At 42.6% G+C, this 26,408-nt stretch overlaps 1 protein-coding gene across 1 annotated transcript in view; it reads left to right on the forward strand.

Moving 5' to 3' along the window:
- Nucleotides 1-26,408, forward strand: part of SPAG1 (sperm associated antigen 1) — a 142,148-nt gene that overhangs the window by 58,126 nt on the left and 57,614 nt on the right. Inside the window, exons 9-12 of the mRNA XM_069731651.1 lie at nt 829-935; nt 2,399-2,531; nt 24,084-24,476; nt 24,658-24,757. Of these exons, the coding sequence (XP_069587752.1) occupies nt 829-935; nt 2,399-2,531; nt 24,084-24,476; nt 24,658-24,757 (733 nt within the window). The remainder of the gene's footprint in view (nt 1-828; nt 936-2,398; nt 2,532-24,083; nt 24,477-24,657; nt 24,758-26,408) is intronic.

A 26,408-nucleotide genomic window follows, 5' to 3' on the forward strand; every position in this document is an offset into this window, starting at 1 on the left:
GTGGTCAGAATTGTAAAAATTGGCTCGGTCATTAAATACCAAATTGGCTCTGTCACTAAGGGGTTAAAGGGGTCAGTATTTAGGATTTTCTACTTCTGAAAACAGCCAATCTTCTGTAAAACATACAAAGAACTCGGGTTATTTCCTGATGGTTTGTTTCATTGTCGTGCTAATGATCTACTGATGGGAGGGCAATACTTTAGAGTTTAAGCCAGGGGCCTCTTGGTGTGTAATACATGTCTGCCTATTACATCATGCCAGAGGTGCGATTCATGGTTTGTATACTGACACGCAATAATGCTTGGAAATACTATATATTCTAAGGCATGATATAAGAAGCCAAAGGAAAAATTATTATTATTATTATTTATTATTATGCGCCATTTATTCCATGGCGCTTTACATGTGAGGAGGGGTATACATAATAAAAACAAGTACAATAATCTTAAACAATATAAGTCACACCTGGTACAGGAGGAGAGAGGACCCTGCCCGCGAGGGCTCACAATCTACAAGGGATGGGTGAGAATACAGTAGGTGAGGATAATGTAAAAATGTAAACTAAGTTCAATAACTTTCAGTAAAATACTTATCCTCCCAAAAACAAACATTTTTTGTTAAAAGATTTTTATTGTTTTTGTAAATAGTACATGTAGAAGTATTTAGTACTGTTGCCAAGTTACCAACCTATGAGAATCCATATTAAAAATCGTTATGAATTTTAAGAAAAGCCCCCACTGGTGACCATATCCTGATAGGTAATTGTAAATCACAGGTCTAATATCCGTACAATATTTTTTCATATAATTTTTAATGTAATTTTTGCAGCCCTTTTTCGACGTGCTGTGGCCAACAAACACCTCCGTAATTTCCAGGCTGCGTCCAGTGATCTGAAGACTGTTTTGCTTTTTGAACCAGAGAATCCAGCAGCAAAGGTAATGGAGTCCTAGATGCATCAATTAGTGGTTCAATAATTGCTATAACAGGGTTATGTGATCCAAAACTCCACAGTGAAGACAGCAGTAGTGGATAATAACTCAATGAATGTATAAATATACGTAAAATGGAGGAAAACTGCATATAACGTACGTTTAATGATCCTGCATTGCACCTTCAGCTTTACTTTTGCCAAACACCATTAGTACATGTAGAATCTAGCCTCTTGTAAATGGTTAATTAGTGACACTAGTGACGAGCGAAAGTGTTATCTGAGCATGCTTGTGTCCTTATCGAGTATTTTTGGCATGCTAGAAAAATATGCTTGAGTTGCCGTCGCTTCTGTTTCGTGGCTTTTCAACAGCCGCAACGCATGCAGGTATTGCCGTGAGACATGCTGCCGCGGGGACTTGAGCATATTTTTCGAGCACGCGGAAACTACTCGATTAGGATACGAGCATGCTCATATAACACCTTATCCGAGTTTACTCGCTCATCACAATTTATTACCTTTTTTATCGTGTTCACATTCTTTACATTATTTTTGTTATGAGATCTCCTTATTCCTGCATGTAAGGATACTTTCGCATTGCATTCTCGCCCACATTCGGTGGTCCCACCGGGGCTTGCGTACGAACCCCCTCAAAACGTGATCTGGGTGTATGTATTGCTCTGCACTGAGCTAGTTGGAGCACCCTGAATATACATTGATGACGGATACTATGGATATAAATCCTCAGAAGCAGTCAGCGATTCCACACCAGTCCTATATAATCCACCGTGGATGAGCTCAGCAGCCAGTACATTTCTTACTTTATTAATAATTTGAATGGGAGGAGAGCAAAGGGCATTAGTGGCAACGTTCGTTTCGCCTTAGGTCAGACATCATCTGGTGTGTAGAATTTAAATGCACACTTCGGGTCGTCATGGTAACTATTAACAATGTATTTACTGGAGAATGCTGCATACTACAAAGTTAATTTTAAAGTTGATTTTAATCAATACATCTTGGAATAATAATAATTTTCACAGTTGGATGTGTTGAAAAAAATGTTCCCGTGCTGAGATAATCTTGTAAATGTGCCCCTGCTGTGCAAGAACATGGTCTGATCATATCACAGTTTATTTTATTCCAACATCTGTTGATTAAAATGAACTTTGTTCATGGGTCAACCCCTTTATGGGTTAGTCCTGGTCGTATCGACAGGTATTGTGTGCAGGTGATGTCTGCTCCTATCTGGTGCTTCATTACTAAGGATCATTCCTCTGTCCTATTCATGTCAGTTTTCGGCTTAATGTCCGGTTCCATCGGGTTCATGGTGGAGCTGTAGATACCCAATTATACCCGGTGGCAGTGTATCATAGAAGTCTCATTCCTGATCATTACTATACTGCGGCATGAATGTGGCACAGACGTTCTTTCTTCACAACTCATTTTATTTCTCTAAATGTTGCCCTGTAGAAAGTTCTGTGTGAAGTAGATGAGCTTCTACAAAAAGAGAGAGAGGAGACGGCTAAGAAAGGGAGAAGAATTATTATTCAGGACATTGAGGGCTCAGATGAAGAACATCCAGACACATCCAGGGATGAGAAAGGTAATGTCAGCGATTGTCCAGCCAAGGTCACACAAGGTCACTCGGAAACACAATGGAAGAAGTGACGCGTTAGTGCACCTGTTGGCTTCATGTATGAGACCTCAGAAAGCTGCAGATGATTATCAATATTCTTTACAAGTGTTCGTGGAGTATGAAACAGCCGCTGTGCGTTCGCATCCAGGACAGTCCAGAAAAATGTGGCAAATATTTTGCCCTGTCCGTAAAAAAAAATGTGGCTCAGTGGTTAGCACTGATGGGGTGTAGCGCTGGGGCCCTGTGTTCAGTCCCACCAAGGACAACATCTGCAAGGAGTTTGTATGTTCTCCCCGTGTTTGCGTGGGTTTCCTCCGGTTTCTTCCAACACTCCAAAGACATTCTGATAGAAAATGTAGATTGTGAGCCCAAATGGAGACAGTGATGATGAGGTCTGTAAAGCGCTGTGGAATTAATGGCGCTATATAAGTGAGTAAAATAGATAATGGAAATAAAAGGAAGCAATTTGCCTCTTCAAAGGGGGAAGAGACTGGAACTCTAGTGTCACCCCTTGGAAGTGGCATTCCTAAAAGTCAATATCAACCCTTTAAAAAGCCCAGCCGCATGACTTAGGATAATAAGCCAGACAAGAAACTCCATTAACAAACACATGTTTCGGGTTGCTTTCCCCTCATCAGTACAAAGCAGCAGATTTTATTTAGCTGGATGAGAGGCCTCTTACAGGGTGTGTAAGGCTAGGTTCAGATTGCGTTAATGGGACCGCGCTAACGAACAGCGTTGCACGGCGAAATTAACGCCGTGCAACGCGTCCGTTAGCGCGCCCATTGGCAGCAATGGGAACGCGCATCGCTAGTGCGTGCCATTTTCGAGGTCCGTTCCCCGCTCCCACAGATCGGGGATCTGCGAGAGCGGGGACATTAAACGCGACCCCGAAAAAGACATTGCGTTAGCGCAATCCGCTAGCACTTAGCGCTAAACGGATTGCCCTAACGCAATCTGAACCTAGCCTTAGGGGAAATATTTCTCATGTTGATGATCACCAAGCCGGTATAAGTACTCAGGGGGAGAAAAGGAACTTTATCACCACCTATTGGAAGATGAGCTATCCTCAAGTCACATGGAAAGGCCTTTTAACGGGTCGGTTTTGACCTTTATGATTACTACTTCCAATAGGTGGCACATGTTCCCAAGATAAAAAATAAGGAAATACCCATCTATTTTTCCAAATTTTTTTTGACCACCTAAAAGACCACTAAAATATATATATCTTAAGTTATGTTCTCCTTTCCATAGCAATTATTTTTATGTATTGGACATGTTTGTTTTTTTTTTTTTTTTTCCTTTTACGGGGTCAGGGCTAGATACAGCCATTCAGACTGGCAGTGGCTTTAGTTTTTTTTAATTGATTTAGTTTATTTCTGCATTTATTTATTTAGTTATATATATTTTCATTTATTCTACACATTGTGCCCCTCATAAGGAGGAAGGCCTACTGCCTGCACAACAGACCTTATCTTGGTCTGCTAAAGGTACCTTCACACTGACCAACTTCACAACGATAGCGATCCGTGACGTTGCAGCGTCCTGGATAGCGATATCGTTGTGTTTGACACGCAGCAGCAATCTGGATCCTGCTGTGACTTCATTGGTCGGAGCAGAAAGGCCAGAGCTTTATTTCGTCGCTGGATCTCCCGCAGACATCGCTGAATCGGTGTGTGTGACGCCGATTCAGCGATGTCTTCACTGGTAACCAGGGTAAACATCAGGTTACTAAGCGCAGGGCCGCGCTTAGTAACCCGATATTTACCCTGGTTACCAGTGTAAATGTTAAAAAAAAACAAACACTACATACTTACATTCCGGTGTCTGTCGTGTCCTCCGGCGTTCTGCTTCCCTGCACTGTCAGCGCCGGCTGGCTGTAAAGCAGAGCACAGCGGTGACGTCACCGCTGTGCTTTACGGCTGGCGCTTACACAGTGCAGGGAAGCAGAACGCCGGGGGACGCGACAGACACCGGAATGTAAGTATGTAGTGTTTGGTTTTTTTTACATTTACACTGGTAACCAGGGTAAACATCGGGTTACTAAGCGCGGCCCCGATGTTTACCCTGGTTACCCGGGGACCTCGGCATCGTTGGTCGCTGAAGAGCTGTCTGTGTGACAGCTCTCCAGCGACCACACAGCGACGCTGCAGCGATCGGCATCGTTGTCTAGATCGCTGCAGCGTCGCTAAATGTGACGGTACCTTAAGACCCAGCAGCATCTGCTTCCTCCCGGTACACAGCGATTGTATACTAACTGGGACTGGCTTAGAAAGCGCTGTCAGCAATTCTTATACAGGTCCTTCTCAAAAAATTAGCATATAGTGTTAAATTTCATTATTTACCATAATGTAATGATTACAATTAAACTTTCATATATTATAGATTCATTATCCACCAACTGAAATTTGTCAGGTCTTTTATTGTTTTAATACTGATGATTTTGGCATACAACTCCTGATAACCCAAAAAACCTGTCTCAATAAATTAGCATATCAAGAAAAGGTTCTCTAAACGACCTATTACCCTAATCTTCTGAATCAACTAATTAACTCTAAACACATGCAAAAGATACCTGAGGCTTTTATAAACTCCCTGCCTGGTTCATTACTCAAAACCCCCATCATGGGTAAGACTAGCGACCTGACAGATGTCAAGAAGGCCATCATTGACACCCTCAAGCAAGAGGGTAAGACCCAGAAAGAAATTTCTCAACAAATAGGCTGTTCCCAGAGTGCTGTATCAAGGCACCTCAATGGTAAGTCTGTTGGAAGGAAACAATGTGGCAGAAAACGCTGTACAACGAGAAGAGGAGACCGGACCCTGAGGAAGATTGTGGAGAAGGACCGATTCCAGACCTTGGGGAACCTGAGGAAGCAGTGGACTGAGCCTGGTGTGGAAACATCCAGAGCCACCGTGCACAGGCGTGTGCAGGAAATGGGCTACAGAGAAGCAGCACTGGACTGTTGCTAAGTGGTCCCAAGTACTTTTTTCTGATGAAAGCAAATTTTGCATGTCATTCGGAAATCAAGGTGCCAGAGTCTGGAGGAAGACTGGGGAGAAGGAAATGCCAAAATGCCTGAAGTCCAGTGTCAAGTACCCACAGTCAGTGATGGTGTGGGGTGCCATGTCAGCTGCTGGTGTTGGTCCACTGTGTTTCATCAAGGGCAGGGTCAATGCAGCTAGCTATCAGGAGATTTTGGAGCACTTCATGCTTCCATCGGCTGAAATGCTTTATGGAGATGAAGATTTCATTTTTCAGCACGACCTGGCACCTGCTCACAGTGCCAAAACCACTGGTAAATGGTTTACTGACCATGGTATTACTGTGCTCAATTGGCCTGCCAACTCTCCTGACCTGAACCCCATAGAGAATCTGTGGGATATTGTGAAGAGAAAGTTGAGAGACGCAAGACCCAACACTCTGGATGAGCTTAAGGCCGCTATTGAAGCATCCTGGGCCTCCATAACATCTCAGCAGTGTCACAGGCTGATTGCCTCCATGCCACGCCGCATTGAAGCAGTCATTTCTGCCAAAGGATTCCCGACCAAGTATTGAGTGCATAACTGAACATTATTATTTGTTGTTTTTTTTTGTTTGTTATTAAAAAACACTTTTATTTGATTGGCTGGGTGAAATATGCTAATTTATTGAGACAGGTTTTTTGGGTTATCAGGAGTTGTATGCCAAAATCATCAGTATTAAAACAATAAAAGACCTGACAAATTTCAGTTGGTGGATAATGAATCTATAATATATGAAAGTTTAATTGTAATCATTACATTATGGTAAATAATGAAATTTAACACTATATGCTAATTTTTTGAGAAGGACCTGTACTTGTAAGCAAAAACAGGGCTGTGTATACAGTGATTAGATAGGCAGAGATGGTAACAAACCACCTCTGCCTTCTGTATGGGGATTCAGCCCTCTCTGATAGCCTGCACGCTTCTTCTGCTTACTCTACAATGATATTTTAAAATGTCATAACAGTTCTATACGGATTAAATCAACTTTTTGAGCAAATACAATTCTGTTTGCCTCTTCTATTTTGCAACAATATGGCTTATAACCTATATTATTATTATTGTATACATCTCTATTCATTCTGCTCTTCGGAGTCCATCAATCACTAAGTAAGACCCGCCCACTGGACTCCTCAGCACAGTAGGGATTTCTTAAAGTCCAATGAAATACTGATGTTTTTTATACCTATAAAGTTATATGAAGTATTTATCTGTTCAGTTCATTGTGCTCTACAACATGCTGGCCACAGATAAGACTGCATGTATAACGTGACTGGTCTGTTTTAAGTAGATTTGTCACCAGGTTGCACAATAAAATTGTACAAACTACTTTATTCAAGGGAATATATCACAAGGTTTTTTGCTATGTCCTCTGAGAACAGCATGAGAGATCGCGATTCCAGCAATGTGTCGCATACCGGGCTGCTTGCAGCAGTTTTTATAAAATCAGTGTTTTATCTGCTGCAGATCTATCACACCTCTGACTGCTGAGCTCTATATAACAATGCCTACACCACTGATTGGCAGCTTTTGTGCATACAATGTGCATAGGCAAAAAGCTGTCAACCAGGGGTGTTGGTGAGGTTATACAGAGCTCATAACTATGGAGGACTACATGGCACAAGTTTACTAGTCCTCTAGTGATAATCTCCTGCTGATAAGTCATTACATTTTATCAAAACTATAGTAAGCAGCCCAGTAAGTTACACATCGCTGGAATCAGGGTTTCTGTCTCTACAATATGTAGCTCTGAGATTAAGTGGCAAAAACCTAGTGACAGATAGATTATTTAGACTTGGTGAAGCTTGTGTGCTTGCTTTACAAAATCCATCATGGCTGAATAATCCTGATAAAAATCAGTCCAATTCTTGATTACACAGCCATTCTGCCATAGATTTTCACAATAAGTACACCAGCTTCATCAGATACAAGAAATCTATGACATCATGTATACCATTTGCATTATGAAATTTGGTACCAGATCCGCTCTAAAGTCTTTGATTATTGACCATAAAGTATACATCTTATACGAGAAGCTTTAGCAAAGTACCTGGAATATTGGAAAAGGAGAAAAAATAACTTTGTGAGTTATCTATGGCAGCGCAGAGCACGGTGTTGTGTCCTGCACATGTAATCGCCACTTGCAGAGCAAGATTAGTGTAGCGTCTTCATAAGCTTCATCTGTCACGTGAGGCTTTAATGACATCTGTGTAACAAGTGACAGCACCGTGAGTGTGACCTCGGTAAGTCTCAGAGTACAGCTTAGCTTCATCTGCCTGTCTATCTATCTATCTATCTATCTACAGTTGTGTTCAAAAGTTTACATACCCCGGCAGAATTTTTGCTTTCTTGGCCTTTTTCAGAGAATATGATTAATAACACAAACTTTTTCTCCACTCATGGTTAGTGGTTGGGTGAAGCCCATTTATTGTCAAACTACTGTGTTTTCTCTTTTTAAATCATAATGACAGCCCAAAACATCCAAATGACCTTGATCAAAAGTTCACATACAGAGAAGTTGACACTAATGAGTTTGACTGGCTACTAAAGGTAACATCCTCACCTGTGACCTGTTTGCTTGTAATTAGTGTGTGTGCATAAAAGCTGAGTGAGTGACTTGTAGTATCACTACTTCCAACAGGTGGCGCTATAGAGTTAAAGTCCTCTTTCTCTCTGAAGAGGCTATTTGCATATTAAATTTCCCAGAGGAGCATTGCACGGTGAATAAGCCTCCTTACCTTGACAAGCCAGAGCTGGTATGTCACTCTCCACAAGGAGAAACCTTAGACCTGGGATCCAGACAGACTCTTGCATCTTTCATCCAGCCACTGACGTTTCTGGATTGTGAGTCATGGGGAAAACAAAAGAATTGTAAATGGATCTACGGGAAATGGTAGTTGAACTGTATAAAACAGGAAAGGGATGCAAATAATATTCAAGGAATTGATGATGACAGTCAGCAGCGTTCAAACTGTGATTAACAAATGGAACATCAGGGGCTCTGTAAAAACAAAACCACGGTCAACAAAACATCAACAAATATGTCATCCACAACTGCCAGGAAAATTGTTCGGGATGCAAAGAAACACCCACAAATAACATCAGCTGAAATACAGGACTCTCTGAAAATTAGCGACGTGGCTGTTTCAAGATGAACAATAAGGAGGCACTTGAAGAAAAATGGGCTGCAAGGTCGAGTCGCCAGAAGAATTTCACAAAATATCTCACCTTCAATATGCAAAACAGCTCAGAGACAAGCCTCAAAACTTCTGGAACAAGGTAATTTGGAGTGATGAGACCAAAATTTAACTTTTTGGCCACAACCATAAACGTTACATTTGGAGAGAGGGTAACAGCATTCCTACTGTAAAGCATGGAGGTGGATCACTGATGTTTTGGAGATGTGTAAGCTACAAAGGCACAGGATACTTGGTCATGAAGGAAAGATAAATGCAGCACGTTATCAGCAAATACTGGAGGCAAATTTGCACTCCCCAGCCCGGAAGCTGCGCATAGGACATACTTGGACGTTCCAACATGACAACTATCCAAAACACAAGGCCAAGTCGACCTGTCATTGGCTACAGCAAAACAAAGTGATGGTTCTGGAGTGGCCATCTCAGTCTCCTGACCTCAATATCAATGAGCCACTCTGGTGAGATCTCAAGCGCGCAGTTCATGCTAGACAGCCCAGGAATTTATAAGAACTGGAGGCTTATTGCCAAGAAGAGTGGACAGCTTTACCATCTGAGAAAATAAAGAACCTCATCCACAACTACCACAAAAGACTTCACGCTCTCATTGATGTTAGAGGGGGCAATACATGGTATTAAGAAATGGGGTATGTGAACTTTTGATCAGGGTTATTTGGATGTTTTGGGTTGTCATTAAGATTTAAAAAGAGAAAACACAGAAGTTTGACAATAAATGGCTTTACCCAACCACTAACCATGAGTGGAGAAAAAAGTATTGGTGTTATCATTCATATTCTCTGAAAAAAGGCCAAGAAAGCAAAAATTCTGCCAGGGTATGTAAACTTTTGAGCACAACTGTATCTATCTATCTAACTAGCTATCTGTCACATATCAGTTCAATTCTAATGGGGTTTATTAGCAGGACTGAGTTTCACTTTCCTCTTTCTCCAGTAGTATAGGCAGTTTCTGTTCGTCCACCAGGGAGGTGAACTCTTGGAGAAGATTAGACAGTCTCCTGAAATGAATGTCCCTCACTGCAGAGTATTTGGGGCACCTCAGCTAGACGTGGGCCTCATCCTCCATGGCCTCCTAAGGGCACAGCTGGCAGAGTCTGCTCTCTCGCGGTGCCCCCCCGGATTCGATGAGTAGTCTGTGGGTGCTCAGTCTGTACAGACTCATGATCTGTCGCTCTTTGGGGTTTACTAGTTTCACAAGATATGGGGCCAGTTTGTATTCCCTCTAGGTTCTTATATAGCATCAGTTTCTGTGATTTGTTCATGTCGTTCCTCCAGACGCCGAGATATTCCTCTTTGCCTTTATGTACCGTCTTCTCGATTTTGCCTTTTTTTCAGGCCATGCAGGTTGGTGGCTTTGTCAGGCTGGTTTTTGGTGATTTGTGTTGGGGGGCTTTGTTTTCCTAGGGCTTCCTTGTCTAGCAAGGCTTTGTGATGGTAGGAACTTGGACTACTACTTTGTAAATGAACCTTGAATGATAGCGCCATCTTCTAGATCGCAATGTGTAGTGGGAGTCTGCCCAGCTCAGCTCAACAGGCGCTGCTTGATGTTCTCCGATGGACTTGGAGGAGGTGTTTGCAGAACTGTAGGTGGGATATTTCTGTTGGCCCAGCTTTCCGCGTTGACCAATTTGGGAATGAGACTGGACCCCAGACTTTGCTGCCATACAGAATGATTTGGGCAATGATGGTATCAAAGATTTTTATCCAGGCGGTTACAGGTGCCTTAAGGTGGTACAGACGTCTTCTGATGGCATAGAAGGCTTTGCACGCCTTATCTTTCAGCAACTCTGTTGCTTGCTTAAAACTCCCTGATTGAGTTCTAAGCCCAGGTAGGTGTACTTGTTAGTTTCCGTAAGTGGACAGCTGTCTATTATGAAGGGGGGATGGCCGTCTGGTTTCTGCTTTCTTTTCTGGAACACCATGATATTAGGTTTCTTCCGGTTGGTTTGCACTGCCCATGTGCTGCTGAAGGTCTCTAGGATTTTCAGATTATCTTGGAGGCCTTTCTCATTTGGTGATAACAGTACTTGGTCATCAGTATACAGCAGAAATTTCACCTCTGTGTCATCAAGGGTGAGTCCTCCTGCGGAGGAGGACTACAGAGCTACCACCAGCTTGTTGATGTAAATGTTGAAGGGTGTTGGACAGATGCCGCAGCCCTGTCTCACTCCTCGTCTCTAATTGAAATAGGCCTTCCTCCTTCCATTTACCCTCACACTGAAGATGTTCTCTTCAGGGCCGCGCTTAGTAACCCGATGTTTACCCTGGTTACCATCGTTAAAGTAAAAAAAACAACCGCTACATACTTACCTACCGCTGTCTGTCCTCGGCGCTCTGCTTCTCTGGTCTGGCTGTGAGCACAGCGGCCGGAAAGCAGAGCGGTGACGTCACCGCTCTGCATTCCGGCTGCCCGGCGCTCACAGACCAGAGAAGCAGAGCGCCGAGGACAGACAGCGGTAGGTAAGTATGTAGTGTTTGTTTTTTTACTTTAACGATGGTAACCAGGGTAAACATCGGGTTACTAAGCGCGGCCCTGCGCTTAGTAACCCGATGTTTACCCTGGTTACCAGCGAAGACATCGCTGAATCGGTGTGTGTGACACCGATTCAGCGATGTCAGCGGGAGAGCCAGCGACGAAATAAAGTTCTGGCCTTTCTTCCCCGACCAGCGACATCACAGCAGGGGCCTGATCGCTGCTGCGTGTCACACTGGACGATATCGCTTGCGAGGACGCTGCAACGTCACGGATCGCTAGCGATATTGTCTAGTGTGACGGTACCTTAAGGGTCCTAGGACAGAGCCTTGGGGGACTCCAACAGAGAGAGGGCGGGATGAGGAGGTAGTATGGGAGTGGGAGACGCTAAATGTGTGGTTGGAAAGGTACGAGAAGATCCAGGATAGGGCGAGGTCTTTGACCCCAAAGGAAGAGAGGATGTGTAGTAGCAGTAAAAAATCAGCACTTTAATAAGTTGCATCAGAGACTTCCCTATATTTATACAATTCTAATTGCATGTGAAAACTACCAACTGAGAACAGAAGGGAGGAGTCACAGGGACACAGGTAACACAATTAGAGCAAGAATCAATTAACAGACAGGAGAAAAAATTGAAAGCTAGCACTCAATCAAATAAAGTTCACGGTGCCAGTGAACGGGATACTCGATCCCACAAGTCATAAAGTCAAAGTAATCACTGCACTCGTATATTATCGAATTAGCAAAAAGTTTATTAAATATAAATTCGTGAAAAAGAGGTATTTGGCGAATTGACGTTTCGGCCAAACCTTGGCCTTGTTCACAAAATCGCTGTAACAAGCAAAAGACAAAACAATATTATAAACAGACAAATATCTACAAATATACATATTTACATTACATAAAAGAATACATGTCAAAAGAGTTTAGCTGTCATGGTCAGACATACTCAAGAAGAAAAGACTATCTACTGCATCCTGAGGATAACGTAGCGGAGAGACGTTCAAAGGACAAGGTCATGTTGAATGCTAGAAATGGACATGGAAAGAAGACATACCCCGTTATAACTCTGTTGTTTTGTACAGAAAGGACCCTATTTGACCGGTGAGTCAGGTAAAGGAATAAAGTTGCATAACCTGGAAAAAGTAATACAGCGTGAGGATGTAATTTTGAGACTGAATATCTACACGCACCCATACATACACACTCCCCCATATACATATATATATATATACCCCCTATGGGTAATCTAGACTGTATTACTAAGATTCTATAGCCACGCCATTCAGGGTGGACTGTAGGGTAGAGGGTAATCCAGATCTACTGGAATGGAAGCACCACATACATGATGTCAGATAAATCGACTGGTGATCCCCCTATATGTGTCCCATTGTGTGAGCATATGTCTCTATTACCACAAAGATGAAAGCATGCCATAAACGTACTAACCATACTGAAATCATAAAGAGCGCTTGCCAGTGCACTGTAGCCGCAATTCCGGCTGGAAAGAAACCTATAGCTGAAATACATGTTGACATATATGTAAAGATCAAGGGGGGAATATATAGACTAGCCAGACTGAAAAAAGTATATATATATATAGTCAATGGAATACCTGCCCTGTGTGTAATATCAGGGATACAGCTTGGGCTGTGTTCCTCCTGCGTTAATTGGAAAGCCCCAGAGGGAATGAGACCATATAATGCTGCGGGCAAAAAGAGTATTATGGCTAGGACTCATAGGGGAAAAGGACAATGCATTCATATTTACTGGATCATATGGGTACCTGTATCGCTTATGCATGCAGAAGCATAGATGTATTCAGGGGTGTAATAGCGGAAGTGGACTCCCTGTATGGTGTGGTCTATTAAAGGCAGAACTGGGGATGATATCCCTGTAAAAGGAGGAAGGTACAGGCTAAACGATAGCTATCCTGGGTGGTGATACACTTATCTTAATGTTGTGCCGGAGTCTCACGTCTCTGTATCCCTTGGCAGCAGGGGGCAAGCGTTGGTGGCGTAGTGGAGGAAGCCGACACAATCCTGTGTCACGGCGGTGAATCAGCTTAATGTGAGCCATGGCGTCTGGTGTATAAGAAGATCCCCGGCCGATCATGTGACCGGAAGTGCAGGGGAACGCTAGCGCCTGCGCACAAGTGTATCCCTGGTACTAGTGTGCCAAAGTCCCCGCGCCTGCGCACTAGGAGCCGCCCTGAGCGCCAATGTGATGACACCTGCGCGTGCGTCTTAGCTAGCCTATAGAGACGTTGCCAGCGCCTGCGCTCTATGTTCGGGCTCCAAAAGAGCCTCCCACTATGTAGTCCTGCCCGGGTCATAGCCGAGGGGGAGGGGGGAAAAAAGAGGGAAAGGCCTGGCTGTCTGCAGGCAAGCTGTATGTGTACAATGATGCAGGCACTGAACCTAGATGTAGACTGTCTATGGGGTGACATACAAGACAGATCACTGTAAATAAACCAAATCACATCATATCACAAGAACATATTAAATGGTAGGAGTCCAAACTAAAAGAAAAAGAATACTGAAACGAATGAAATAAATGTAAAGAAACAGGATGAAAGAAATGAGAAAAATGAAATAAATGAAATGAAAAAAAATTGAAAAAAAATGAAAAAAATGAAAAAAATGAAAAAAAAGAAAAAAATGAAAAAAATGAAAAAAAAGAATGAAAAAAATGAAAACACTGAAAAAAATGAAAAAAATGAAAGAAATAAATAAGCAAAATTGAATGAAACAAAAGAATGACAAAATAATGAAAAAAGTGAAAATAATGAAAAAATGAAAAAAATGAAAAAATATAGTAATATAAATGAAGAAAAAAATGTAAAAAGTAAAAAATGAAAAATAAAAAATAAAAAAGGGGGAAAGACTAAAAAATGAAACTTATAAAAAAGACTAGTGGGGTATGCGTCTTACCAAGTCGAGCGCGTATCTCACAGAGGTTGTTAGTGCAAGTGGTCACTGGTTCTATATGGAAAATAAAATTAAATTAGCCAGTCTATCTCACGGTTCAAGCCACGTGGATGCAGTGTATCAAGCGTATATATCCAGAAGGTCTCTCGCTGTTTCAGAAGTTTCACATGATCACCTCCTCTCCTGGGGCGGGAGACCTTTTCTATAATCTGGAACCTTAGTTGTGCTACATTGTGGTTGGCTTCTTTAAAGTGTAGGGGGAGAGGAAGCCATAGCTTCCCACAACGGATTGTGGACTTATGGTTAGATATCCGATCCCTAACCGCTTGAGTTGTCTCCCCTACATATAATAGCCCACATGGGCATTTTATAATGTAGACAACGAAATTTGTTTCACAAGTGTAGTAGTCCTTGATTTTGTATGACTTGCCAGTTCGTGGGTGCACTATTTCGCTTCCCTTAATCACGTTCGAGCAGCTCATACAGCCCAAACATGGAAAGGTCCCTGTTCGTTTGTGCCCTGAGAGTGTTCTCATAGTTAATGTTTTCTGTGTGCCTAAATCTGCTTTGACGACCTTATCTCTTATGTTCCTGGGCCTTCTGGTGCACATCAGTGGGGGTTCCTTGAATATGGGAATAGTTGGGTATGCCCTGTTCAAAAGTGGCCAATGTGCCCGAATTAAGTTATGTATTCTCCGCATTGTCGGATGGTGACTATGAACAAATGGGAGTCTAGGGTTCTTTTGGGGTTTTATTGCTCCGATCTCTGTTTCATCAAGAACCTTGATGGACTCAGTATTAAGGAGGTCAGCTAAACTCTTTTGACATGTATTCTTTTATGTAATGTAAATATGTATATTTGTAGATATTTGTCTGTTTATAATATTGTTTTGTCTTTTGCTTGTTACAGCGATTTTGTGAACAAGGCCAAGGTTTGGCCGAAACGTCAATTCGCCAAATACCTCTTTTTCACGAATTTATATTTAATAAACTTTTTGCTAATTCGATAATATACGAGTGCAGTGATTACTTTGAATTAACAGACAGGAGTGAAGACAAAACTTTGCTACTTCCCTGCTGTGTAATTAGCAGACATACCACAGAAAGGAGACGTGTAAATAGACATCAATAGTTGAGGGGGATATTCATCAATATAGGAAGCAGCATACCTGTGAATGAGAAACAGATGGATGGTCAGTTCAGAGATGGTGGTGTCATTAAAGAATGTGTACCATTTTCAGATTTCTGGTATATTTGTAATATGCAGTTAAGAAATCAGCACTTCAATAAGCTGCACCAGAGAGCATTTCTCAGAGTGTCCCATCAGGGCCGCTGGCTTTTTTACCTTTTATCAGTGTGATACTTTCTGGCAATGTAAATGGTGTGTCCAAAGGGTTTTGGAAGTCTTTGAATTTTTCCTCCTTCAGTTTGTTCACAAGCTCTTTTTGTGCCGGGTTCAGGTTCACTTGGGTCTTCATTTGGGATGTCTAAAGGTCCTTGAAGTACAGGAGCCAGATTCTGCCACTCTGTAAGTGGAGGTTGTTGCTTTTTTGGTTGAATCCTAGGTGGTTCCATGGTTCCCAAAAGGCTGTTGTCTTCAAGGGCATCTTGGAGTTGGAGGAGTGGAAATGATGGAAATGTGGTTTTGTTTTTTCTTTTTCAGGATGGATATGTAATTTTGTTGTATGGTGTCATAGGCTGTGTTTTTTATTTGAGGCCGTTCCTTATCGTTTTACACTCCTTGTCAAACCAGTTGTTGGGATTTTGTTTACTTGGCCTCTTGTCGCTGCATCTTTTCAGGTTTGACATTTCTGCCATGGCATAGAGTATGTTGTTAAGGTCCCTTACTGCTAGGTGTACTCCTTCTGGGTTAAGTTCATACACTTTATTATGGAAGTGTTGGAGCTCCTCATTGATCTCTGGTCTGTTGATGGCATCTGTATATTTTGGGGCCGTCATCTTGGATCATTTGAAGGATGGAAGCAAGCTAAAGAGGCCGGTCTGCTGCGGAGTTTGTGAGGGTAATTTGTTTGTGGATTTGATCTATGGGAACAGTTGGTTGTGGTCTGACAGATGTGTTTGTGGGGTGACTATAAAGGCACCAATGCTTGTAAGGTCCATATCTCTGATGGCATAGTCTCTCGCGCTGCCCACATGGGAGTTTAGGATGTGTCTTCCCAATGAGTCTCCTTGGTGCAGCCTTTAAGAGGATGATGGATAGTCAAAGTACACTGTCAGATAATTAGGATTAGTATCAAACACAAAAAATTAACCAAAACTAATACCATAAAAACACAATCTTTATTAATCAAAATTCTTTATAAAAAAATACCTTTAGACAAAACAGGACTTTTTAAAAGCATACACAACACCCAACGGCTTGAATAAAGTGTGGGTCCATAAAAAACCTAGCCAGATTTTTAAATATGGGTGGGGGCATATATAAGTGTGTTGTCACCCTACTTGTCCCTCCTTTCTTTCTATCTGTCTGCGGAGGTTGACACCCTCTTGGACGCAATATGGCGCTCCCACTCCTCGACGGCTGGCCCTACCAACCGTAAGAGTCCCTCACCATGAGTCAAACCCTTAAATCCAACAATATAATTCAAAGCCTCCAATGGCTAGAGACCAAGGCCCAAATTCTAGGTATAGATCACCAACGTGTAAAACAATCTTATATGGTCTGACAGTCCCATACAGCAGTCCTACTCTAATGGCTGTTACACCCTAATGAATCCCTAAAAAAGCATCCCTACCTGCCAGCGGAGGTTGGCACCCTCTTGAATGCAATATGGCACCCCCGCTCCACGGTGGCTTACCCTAGTGACCCTACTAGATCCCTCAATTACACAGGGGCACTACAGGGGAGGGTGCCTAAGGGACTAACACTAGTGAACCCTAACCACGGACCCCCCGTGACAGTCAGACCATAACAACAATGAAAATCAAAAAAGAAACCAGGGATGGTGCAATATATTCAAAAAACATTCAAAGGACACTTGATAGAGATCCTGGAATCAACCAATATGGGTTTTCTCTCAGACCCCCCCAACAAAAGCATGCCAGATACATAGTTATTACAGCATATTCTTAATTCAATGTGTCTCAATATTGCTTATTGCACCATACCCAAAACCAAGATTATAAATCCACATATGGTGATAGAATCAAATAAACACTGATACACTAATCTGTATTCATATTTCGCCTCGACGCGTTTCCCCCCCATGATATAGTTCCTCAGGAGGCATATGGGAAATTCTGTGTATATGGATCACATCACAGATGTATGCAGCGCCTGGTTGGATAGTCACAAGCCATCAAACAAAGAAGAACTGCTTACATTTTTGCGCCAGATGCAGTGTGAAAGACTGGTGGAAAGCTGCCAAGACGCATGAAAGCTGTGATTAATAATCATGGTTATTCCATAAAATATTGATTTCTGAACTCTTCCTGAGTAAAAACATTAGTATTGTTGTTTCTAAATGATTATTAACTTGTTTTCTTTGCATTATTTGAGGTATGAAAGCACTGTTTTTTTTTATTTTGAACATTTTTCTTTGTGAGAAAACAAAAAAAAAAAATTATTGCTTGGAAATTCGGAGTCATGTTGTCAGAAGTTTATAGAATAAAAGAACAATTTACATTTTACTCAAAAATATACCTATAAAGAGAAAAATCAGAGACACTGAACATTTTGCCAGAGCTGTATATCTATCACATATCTATTTGTCTAGCTATGTGTCTAATATTTAAATGTATTATGTATTTTTAAAAGAGTCTATGGCAGAAGTCTGAGTCCGAAGCTCTGATTTCTGGTGTTAATACGTACAGTGTATCTGTACATGAATCATGATGGTGGCGATGGATCAGTTATTCACAAGGCAGATAAAAAATGTACTAAATCCTGATGATCATGATACTAAATCTCCATACACGTTATACGAAAACTGACTGAACTTGACGATTTTGATATGATGTGCCATGGGTATGGAAGGTCACATGGAAATCAAAGGACAGCGTAGGTGTCTGGCAGCGGCTTATTAATACAGTATATTACTTATTCTCCCTATTGAAATAAACATGTATACTCACCCAAACTGAGCATGCTTGTACATGGGGAACCAAGAATAAACTTTATACCAACAATGTGTTAGAAGCTACATATAGGTTAGTTCCAAAAAGAAACAATACAAAATGGTTTGTCTCATATTGATTTCAGGAGCGCCCTGCTTCCCACTTCCCGTGGCAGAGTGTCAAAATCGTAGATTATGGTGATTGATTTTTGGGTTTTCAGAACCATATAATGCTGAATGTGTGCCTCCAATTACTTGGGGGAATGATTGTAGTCCATGAGTGTGCAGAATATCCAGTTTTCTAAATAATAGTGCGATCCAGCCATGGACTGTGCTGGGGCCGGGCCGCTCATATCTATACACTGTGGTGTTCTGCTGTGTCCCTAGACTCCCGTATCCAGTATTACATCCAACGCTGTGCGGTGTCCTGTGATTCCTGGACATCCCCTTTAAGGAATTATCGGAGCGTTCTTCTGATTGTGGTGTACAGACTTGTATGCCTATATCTGGATTACATTATGGAATTTGCACTGATTATTCCTGATCGCACTCATCAGGAGACAGCAGGCCGGCACTTGTTTCATGTGTGCTGAGCACTGCAGGAGGAAAATCTCCTATTTCTGGGATTTTCAGGCTATTTTTACTTTTACGTGGCTTTTATTTTATCTGTTTTTGGATAATAATCATTTTTTTGTCCTCTGGAAGACTCTCAGAAATAGTCTTGATTCATTGATACCTTTAAGAATTGCAGTAAATAACTCCTCGGTCCATAGTACAAAGGTTAAAGCATTTATTAATCCCTTAGTGACGGAGCCAAATTTTTGAAATCTGACCAGTGTCACTTTATGTGGCAATAACTCTGCAATGCTTCAACAAATCCCAGTGATTTTGAGATTGTTTTTTCGTGACACATTATACTTTATGATAATGGTAAATTTAGGTCAATATGTTTTGTGTTTATTGATAAAAAATATCATAAATTTGAGAAAAATTTCAAAAAAATTAGCAATTTTCAAAGTTTGAATGATTATCCCTTTAATCAAGACGGTCATACCACAGCAAACCATTAATAAATAATATTTCCCACATGTCTGCTTTACATCAGCACCATTTGTAAAATGTTATTTTATTTTGTTAGCATTTTAGGAGGTTTAAAAATGTAGCAGCGATTCTTCATTTTTTTCAAGTAAATTTACAACTTTTATTTTTTAGGGAACTATCCATGTTTGAAGCGACTTTAGGGGTCCCATATATTTGGAAACCCCCAAACTTTATACCATTTTAAAAACAGCACCCCCTGACATATTGAAAACTGCTTTCAGGTAGTTTATTAACCCTTCAGATGCTTTACAGGAATTAATGCAAAGTGGTATGACAGAAATGAAAATGTGCATTTTTACCACCTAAATGCCGGTAACTTCTGAACAGGTTACAACAGCCGACAGACTATAAGGCCACTATTTGGTCGTGAATTGCCATCACAAACATCAGGACCACACAATCATGATCTGAAGGCACCAATTGGGATAATGAGGAAGCCCCCACACTCTGTTAACCATTTATATGATGTAGTCACTATTGACAGCAGCATCTAAAGGGTTAAACAGATTTGGACGGTGCAAACACTTATCATGGCTGATACAGCAAGTTGTCAGCTATACTGTACAGCCGACAGCTGCTGGATTGTCACCTGTATGGGGAGGCTATTCTCTAATATCTCAGGTCAGTTAAAAGACGTATTGGCTGTCATTAAGGGGTTAAACCCTTTTATGAGTGGCGTTACGTAACTGGTCACCATAAAGGCATGTGTATGACAGTAGTCCCTTACATAGTATTAACTTGAAAGGACTGGTGACCCTAGGGAACCAGGGAGCATCATCGCCATGATCATCGGCCACTCGTAGATCTTTGGCGGTAGATATTGGGTGGCAGGACCTGATGTGTCACACACCGATTAGCCCGAGGTTGCAGTCTCATGTAGTGTTCAGCTTTCCACTGTTTAATTACTGACTAATTATAAATTGCTACTTATTGTTAACGGCAGCTCAGTCTGCAAAACAAATAAACAAGAAATAATGGTTATTATTGGCCTGGGCAATGTTCTGCTAAGACGATTTGGGCCTTGGCCTTCATGCGGATGTTACTTTGACATGTTCCACCTCCCTGAACATTGTAGAAACCAAGTAAAACCTTTCATGACAGGAATATTCCCGAATGGCACTGCCCCTTTTTCGGCAGGATTATTTGCTTGCACCCTGCAAAAAATTGTGCAGTAAAGTACGGAGGAACCTGACAAGGTTCATGGTGGTAACTTGGTCTCCAAATTACTCAGGTCTCAATCAGATAGAGAAATCCCGGGATGTGCTGGGAAAATTGTTCCTATCCATAAAGGCCGTGTTTCACCACTTTCAGGATCTAGTAGGGTCTCTCAGTCTAAACAAAGATGGGTGAGAACTGGTAGATCGGTGAGGGTCTCACCGTGGTAACGAAGGAATCGTGCCGCCCGATTCCTCGAGGAGTTGAATGGTGGCACATATATTAAAGTTTGTGCAAGGACGAAGAAGTTGTTGTGTGTAGGGTGCATGTGTAGCCTACCACACCATTCAGTTCCTCCTGGCTTGTACCACACCATTCAGTTCCTCCTGGCTTGTACCACACCATTCAGTTCCTTCTGGCTTGTACCACACCATTCAGTTCCTCCTGGCTTGTACCAAACCATTCAGTTCCTCCTGGCTTGTGGCCAGGGTGAACAGTCTTTTAAATTCTGGCTATAAGTAGGAGGTTTCCCATCGCTGGGACTAACAGTTATCAGCTGTCCAGGGGATTGGCCATTACTTGTTTAGGCTAAAATATCCCTTTAAAGGGGACCTGTCAAAAGGGGTCATGTTTGTGCTCTGATTTTATTCCTGCTGCTTCACCAATTAATCCATTTTTGTTTTTATGTTAAATCTGCCATTTGGCTCCAAAGATGTGGGCTTTTCCTTTTAGTGCAAGTTTTTATGGTCTTTACAAAGGAGGCGTGGCTCACAAGATTCTCAGGGGCGTGTGCTTAGGCTGCTTTGCATAATTACCATGTGAGCCACACGCCCTTAGTAAAGCCCATAGAAGTGAGCACTGAATAGAAAGGTCCATATCTCTGGAACCGTATGGGAGAGTAAAAAAAGGCAAAAACTTAAAACTCAGATTAGCAACAGGAATAAAAGAACAAAAAATAGCCACTTTTGACCAGGTGAAGGTCCTCTTGAAAGAACCTGCTGGTAATGTTTAGCTGCCAGATACCGTGGGAGAATCAGAGGTCTTGTGTACTTGAGAGGACAGAGCTATAAAGGAGGCTGAAGCCCACCATACTCTTTAGATAACCATCATTCTGTCGGCAGGGATTACACAGGAGCGCTCCCTCTGCTGAGAGATGAGAGAGCCGGTGTCAGACTTCTCTGGCAGCGGCTTATTTCTTAGGGTGCTTTCACATTGCATTTTCTGTCCCCATCGGGGTAAATGTCCGAAATCCCCTGCAAAATGGGGTCCGGACGCAATCACCGATGTGGTCCTAGACTGTAATGGTGACGGCGTGTGCTCTGCCGTGCATCATTTTAGTTTTCAGGAGTGTACGCCTATAGGAGGTGGACACTCAGATATAGTAGTCTGCATCTGAGTGTCCTCCTTCTGTAGGGGTACCCTCCCCAAAAAAGTGCACAGCACAATGAAGGTGAGCTCTGCCGTCAGCATTACAGTCTATGGCACCATAGACGCATGCATCCGGACCCCATTTTACGTGGGATCTCGGATGTATGCCCCTATGGGGACACAGTACGCACCCTTAGAGAACAAAAAGATTGACAGGTTTCCGGCATGTCCGATTTCAGATCTCCTGCGACATAATCTGTCGGGACCCCCACACACATCAGACTGTTACTGATCCTGACAATATCGGGGGCTCAGCTGACGTTGGCCTAATGTGCATGGGACCTGCATATAATATTAGGCAAGTGGTTTAATGCTTTAGCCGGTCAATATTTGGTTCTTCAATCCTGAAAACAGCTACTACTGTTGTAATTCATGCCACACCAGGTGGCAGGTGATCCTGGTAATTGTAGTTCTTCCAGACGTGTAGATCCACAAATGATCTGTGATATTGAAGCCCGTTTATGCTGTGCTTAAGGACCTGCATAGGATCTGAAATGTGTAAGTGATTGTCTACTATGGGTTTTATATGCATTCGGGAAAAATATATTGTCCTGGCTGTGCCCGCTGCTGCCAATCACAACAGTGCCATTCAAGTGAATGCAGAGAAAAAAGTGTGGATCTAACCCCAAGTGCCATATAAATATATATAATTATAATAATGATAATATATAGCCGAGATTACACTATAAACTAGTATTCTCCTTTACCCTTACAGTATTCTTATTATTCATGGTTGTCTATACCCTGCTAAGGACTAATTCACATGACCGTATAGCGGCTGCTTTTTTTAAATTCACATTATGTCCGAAACTCCCAGCCCGTCCGTGGGTATAGTGGCCCAAATTAACTATGCTACTTAGGACTGATTTCACGTGCGCACTGCAGATCTATTCTAGTGGGGATAAAAGTTCCCCGTTCTGCCAATCAGCGGTCGGACCCCTATCGATCAACAAGTTATTGTCCCCTATCCTATTGTTTGAACCAGACGGTCCCTTCATATAATGGCTTTAGCGGTGAAGCATTGCAGGCAGTTGCGTGCACAAGTTTTAGATGATGATAGCGGATTTATTTTACACTCTGATTTTGCCGTGCTTTAAACGCACAACATGCATTGCAAAAGGCAAAAATCTGCTGTGAAAATCTGCAGCATGAATTGACCCGGAGTGACACTCAAGACCATTTGTGCCTGGAATTTCCCTGCAGTGTGTGGATGAGATTTTATAAAACCCTTTGTAGTGCCCGGGTGACATTTCTTAATCGCAGCCACTGTAATACGCGCGGATTTTCAGCCTGGTAAGGCTATGTGCACACGTTCAGGTTCTCGTGTTTTTTTTTTTTGCGTTTTTTCACGGTAAAACGCTATAAAAACTCATTAAAAACGCATACATTATGCATCCTATCATTTAGAATGCATTCTGCATGTTTTGTGCACATGATGCGTTTTTTTCCCGCGAAAAAAACGCATTGCGGTAAAAAAAAAGCAGCATGTTCATTAATTTTGTGGATTTTCTGCGTTTTTCCCGCTATTCTATGCATTTGGGAAAAAAACACAAAAAACGCACCAAAAACGTAAAAAAAAAAAACGCATGCGGATTTCTGGCAGAAATGTCCGGTTTTTGTCAGGAAAATTTCTGAAAGAAATCCTGACGTGTGCACATACCCTTAATCTGGACAGCACATACCTCTTACATGCTGCGGATTTTCTGCTCGGAGAACCTGCAGCATATCCGTCCTGTGTGAACACATGTAAGTAAGATTAGGTCCAGTATTAGTGTATCCCATGCTGTGTCAGGATCTGACCCTCCCTGCCCCTGACTGCTCCAGCATACAAATGGTCAGCGTGAAGAATGACTATTGTGTTTGGTGTGTAAATTGCTGAGCTGGCAGGGGCCTGGCTGCGGATATTCGCCGTATACCGCATATACGCCTGTGACATTGCCCCGGTGTGCAGGGTGCAGGGCACTAGCCGGATTTTCTCTTCGGTGCGTGTGTATTTTCCGTGCTAGGCCAGCTGTATTGCTCGGCTATCCTCCCGGGTGACTCCATCACACCCCTCCTGTAGGCTGTACAGTAGTTTGCTCTGATGATGTCGATACTAAGCCTGTAACTTCCTTGTAGAAGCCGGTGTGACAGCGGGAGGAGGAGAGACTGCAGCTGAGCTGATTGAAATGGGGAATGCTCAAAAAAAGTTTTCTCCTAAGAAAGGCAATGAAAAGGAAGAGATCAACCAGACTCCCCGGTACAGCACCCCGAGCACTCAGAACGGAGTAAAGAAGGAGAGCAGCAATGGCAATCCGAAAAACCTCGTCAAGCCGCAGGGAAAACCCGAGCAGCCCGGCGGTAAGGCTAATCAGAAGGCTCGGACTGGCAGCCAGGAAGCCAAGCTGTCATCACAGTCGCTTCCTCTTGCTGCACAGCTGAAAAATGAGGGCAACCAGCTTTTTAAGAATGGCCAATTCGGGGAGGCTTCAATCAAGTACTCGGAGGCGATCGAGAACCTCAAGGGCACAGGTCAGTTCTTTCTGATCCTCGTACTGTCGATTACTAGTGTAGTGTTCTGGCTCAGCCTCGGCTTTTACATTACGTGCCGTCTTCTGGTGCTTGCACTACCTGCGCTGAGCTACTGCAGTGATGGCAGCCTGTGCTGCAGTGCTGCCTGCCTGCTAACCAAAGCTTTCCTCCTACCCTCCAGGTTCAGGGGATGCAGAAGAACTGGCGATCTTGTACTCTAACCGAGCGGCGTGCCAGCTGAAGGATGGGAACTGCGCAGACTGCATCGAAGACTGCAACAAGTAAGTTATTGATTTACAATGGGATCGGACCTGGCTCATGAGGGGTTAATGGCTTGTGCTGCTAATAAGCGTAAGTCCGAATGTGCAATCGTCACCTCCAAGGTCCTCAAATTGTAACAGAATCCCTGGGATCAAAAGTCAAGGTAGGAGCAGAGAGCGAGATCTGCCGATGTCCCCCGGTGGCCGTATACCTGCAGGTGACCTCTGTGCAGTCCCATCCTCGGCTGCTGTTCATAGTTTATATTAATATCTGAGTCACATGATAATGAGTGAGGGCATGGTGTGAGCTGTCAGCATTCCTGCTTAACTAGTACCCACAACGCATCAGGTCAGAAGGGCCATCCGTTATTACCTGCAGGTCAGCATGGGCCCGAGCCTGCTGCAAGGGTTAATCCTCGTCACAAGCAGATGCATTTTATACAGGGTAGGTGTGTGCTCACATTCCACTTACCGGATCCACTTTGCTGAAATGCAGGTCAGTCTGGTTTGCTGAGCAAAAAAAATGTAAAAGTACAATCTGCAGTGTTATTTTATCAAAAGGGCGGCTCCAGATCATAGACGTCTTATAGGGGCACATAGCAGCAGCATCCTGGTGTAGTATTACTGATTGCTCTGGTACTGGGGATGTCATATTTTGCGCGTTCTTTGGGGAATCGACAGCTGATTATCAGGAGACGAGCGCTCCTAAATAACGAGCAACCAGAGTAGATGAGACGAATATTAGCCTATTGTTGTTCTGTGTGGCACAATCCTGAAGAAGGTGTCACTAAGACCCTGAAACGCGTTGAATAAACCGCCATTACTACCTCATCAAGCTTCGAAATTGTGCAGAAGAAATACACACACCTCATGTACAGTACATTGTATCATGGCATAGTAGCATACAAAAAAAAAAAAAAATCACAAATGAGTCCGTAAGACACGGACAAACCCAACAAGACAAAATACCGAAAACCTCCTATAAAGCAGTGCAGCACCCCCCTAGAGGTATCTGCTGACATGATCAGATGTCCTCCCACAGGATATAAATACAGTGGAGGGCTGGGAATATCACACCGTCTATTGCACAAAAATAACTTAACTGCAATTCCACTGGAAGTGGATTATGGTAGTTGCCTTGTGGGTTTATATAAATGCCCCCTACATTCCCTGGTCCGGCGTCCAGTCTGGTCTTCCGTGCATAGATATAAACAGAAAATAGGGTGAATAAAAACAAAACTATACTCACTTCCTCATCCTCAGGCGGCTCCAGCTGCTTCTGCCAGTGATTAGCTGCAGCGGTCATGTGAGTAATGTACAGCATGTGATCACTGCGGTGGGTTGTGTCTTCTTAACTCATTCCCTGCCCTGTGCCACGTGCTCATAAATATGCGAAAAGCTCTGTAATATTGCTATTTCCGCAGAAGTGCACAGTGGGCCTCATTCAGACGTCCATATTGCACGTACGCGTTGTATCACATGTTCGTGGTTTTTCATGGACTGTTCGTGAAAAACACACTGTCATGTATGTTTTTTTTTTCTGGCAGCACGGATGAAACTGGGCAATACGATTCTACGGATGGCATCAATGTGCTGTTCGTATTTAAATTTAAAAAGTATAGGAGAAGCGTTATACTTTATTTCTTCATCCATCCGTGAAAAATACTGAAGA

Source organism: Ranitomeya imitator, chromosome 6 (assembly GCF_032444005.1).
Source record: "Ranitomeya imitator isolate aRanImi1 chromosome 6, aRanImi1.pri, whole genome shotgun sequence".
Lineage (NCBI taxonomy): Eukaryota > Metazoa > Chordata > Amphibia > Anura > Dendrobatidae > Ranitomeya > Ranitomeya imitator.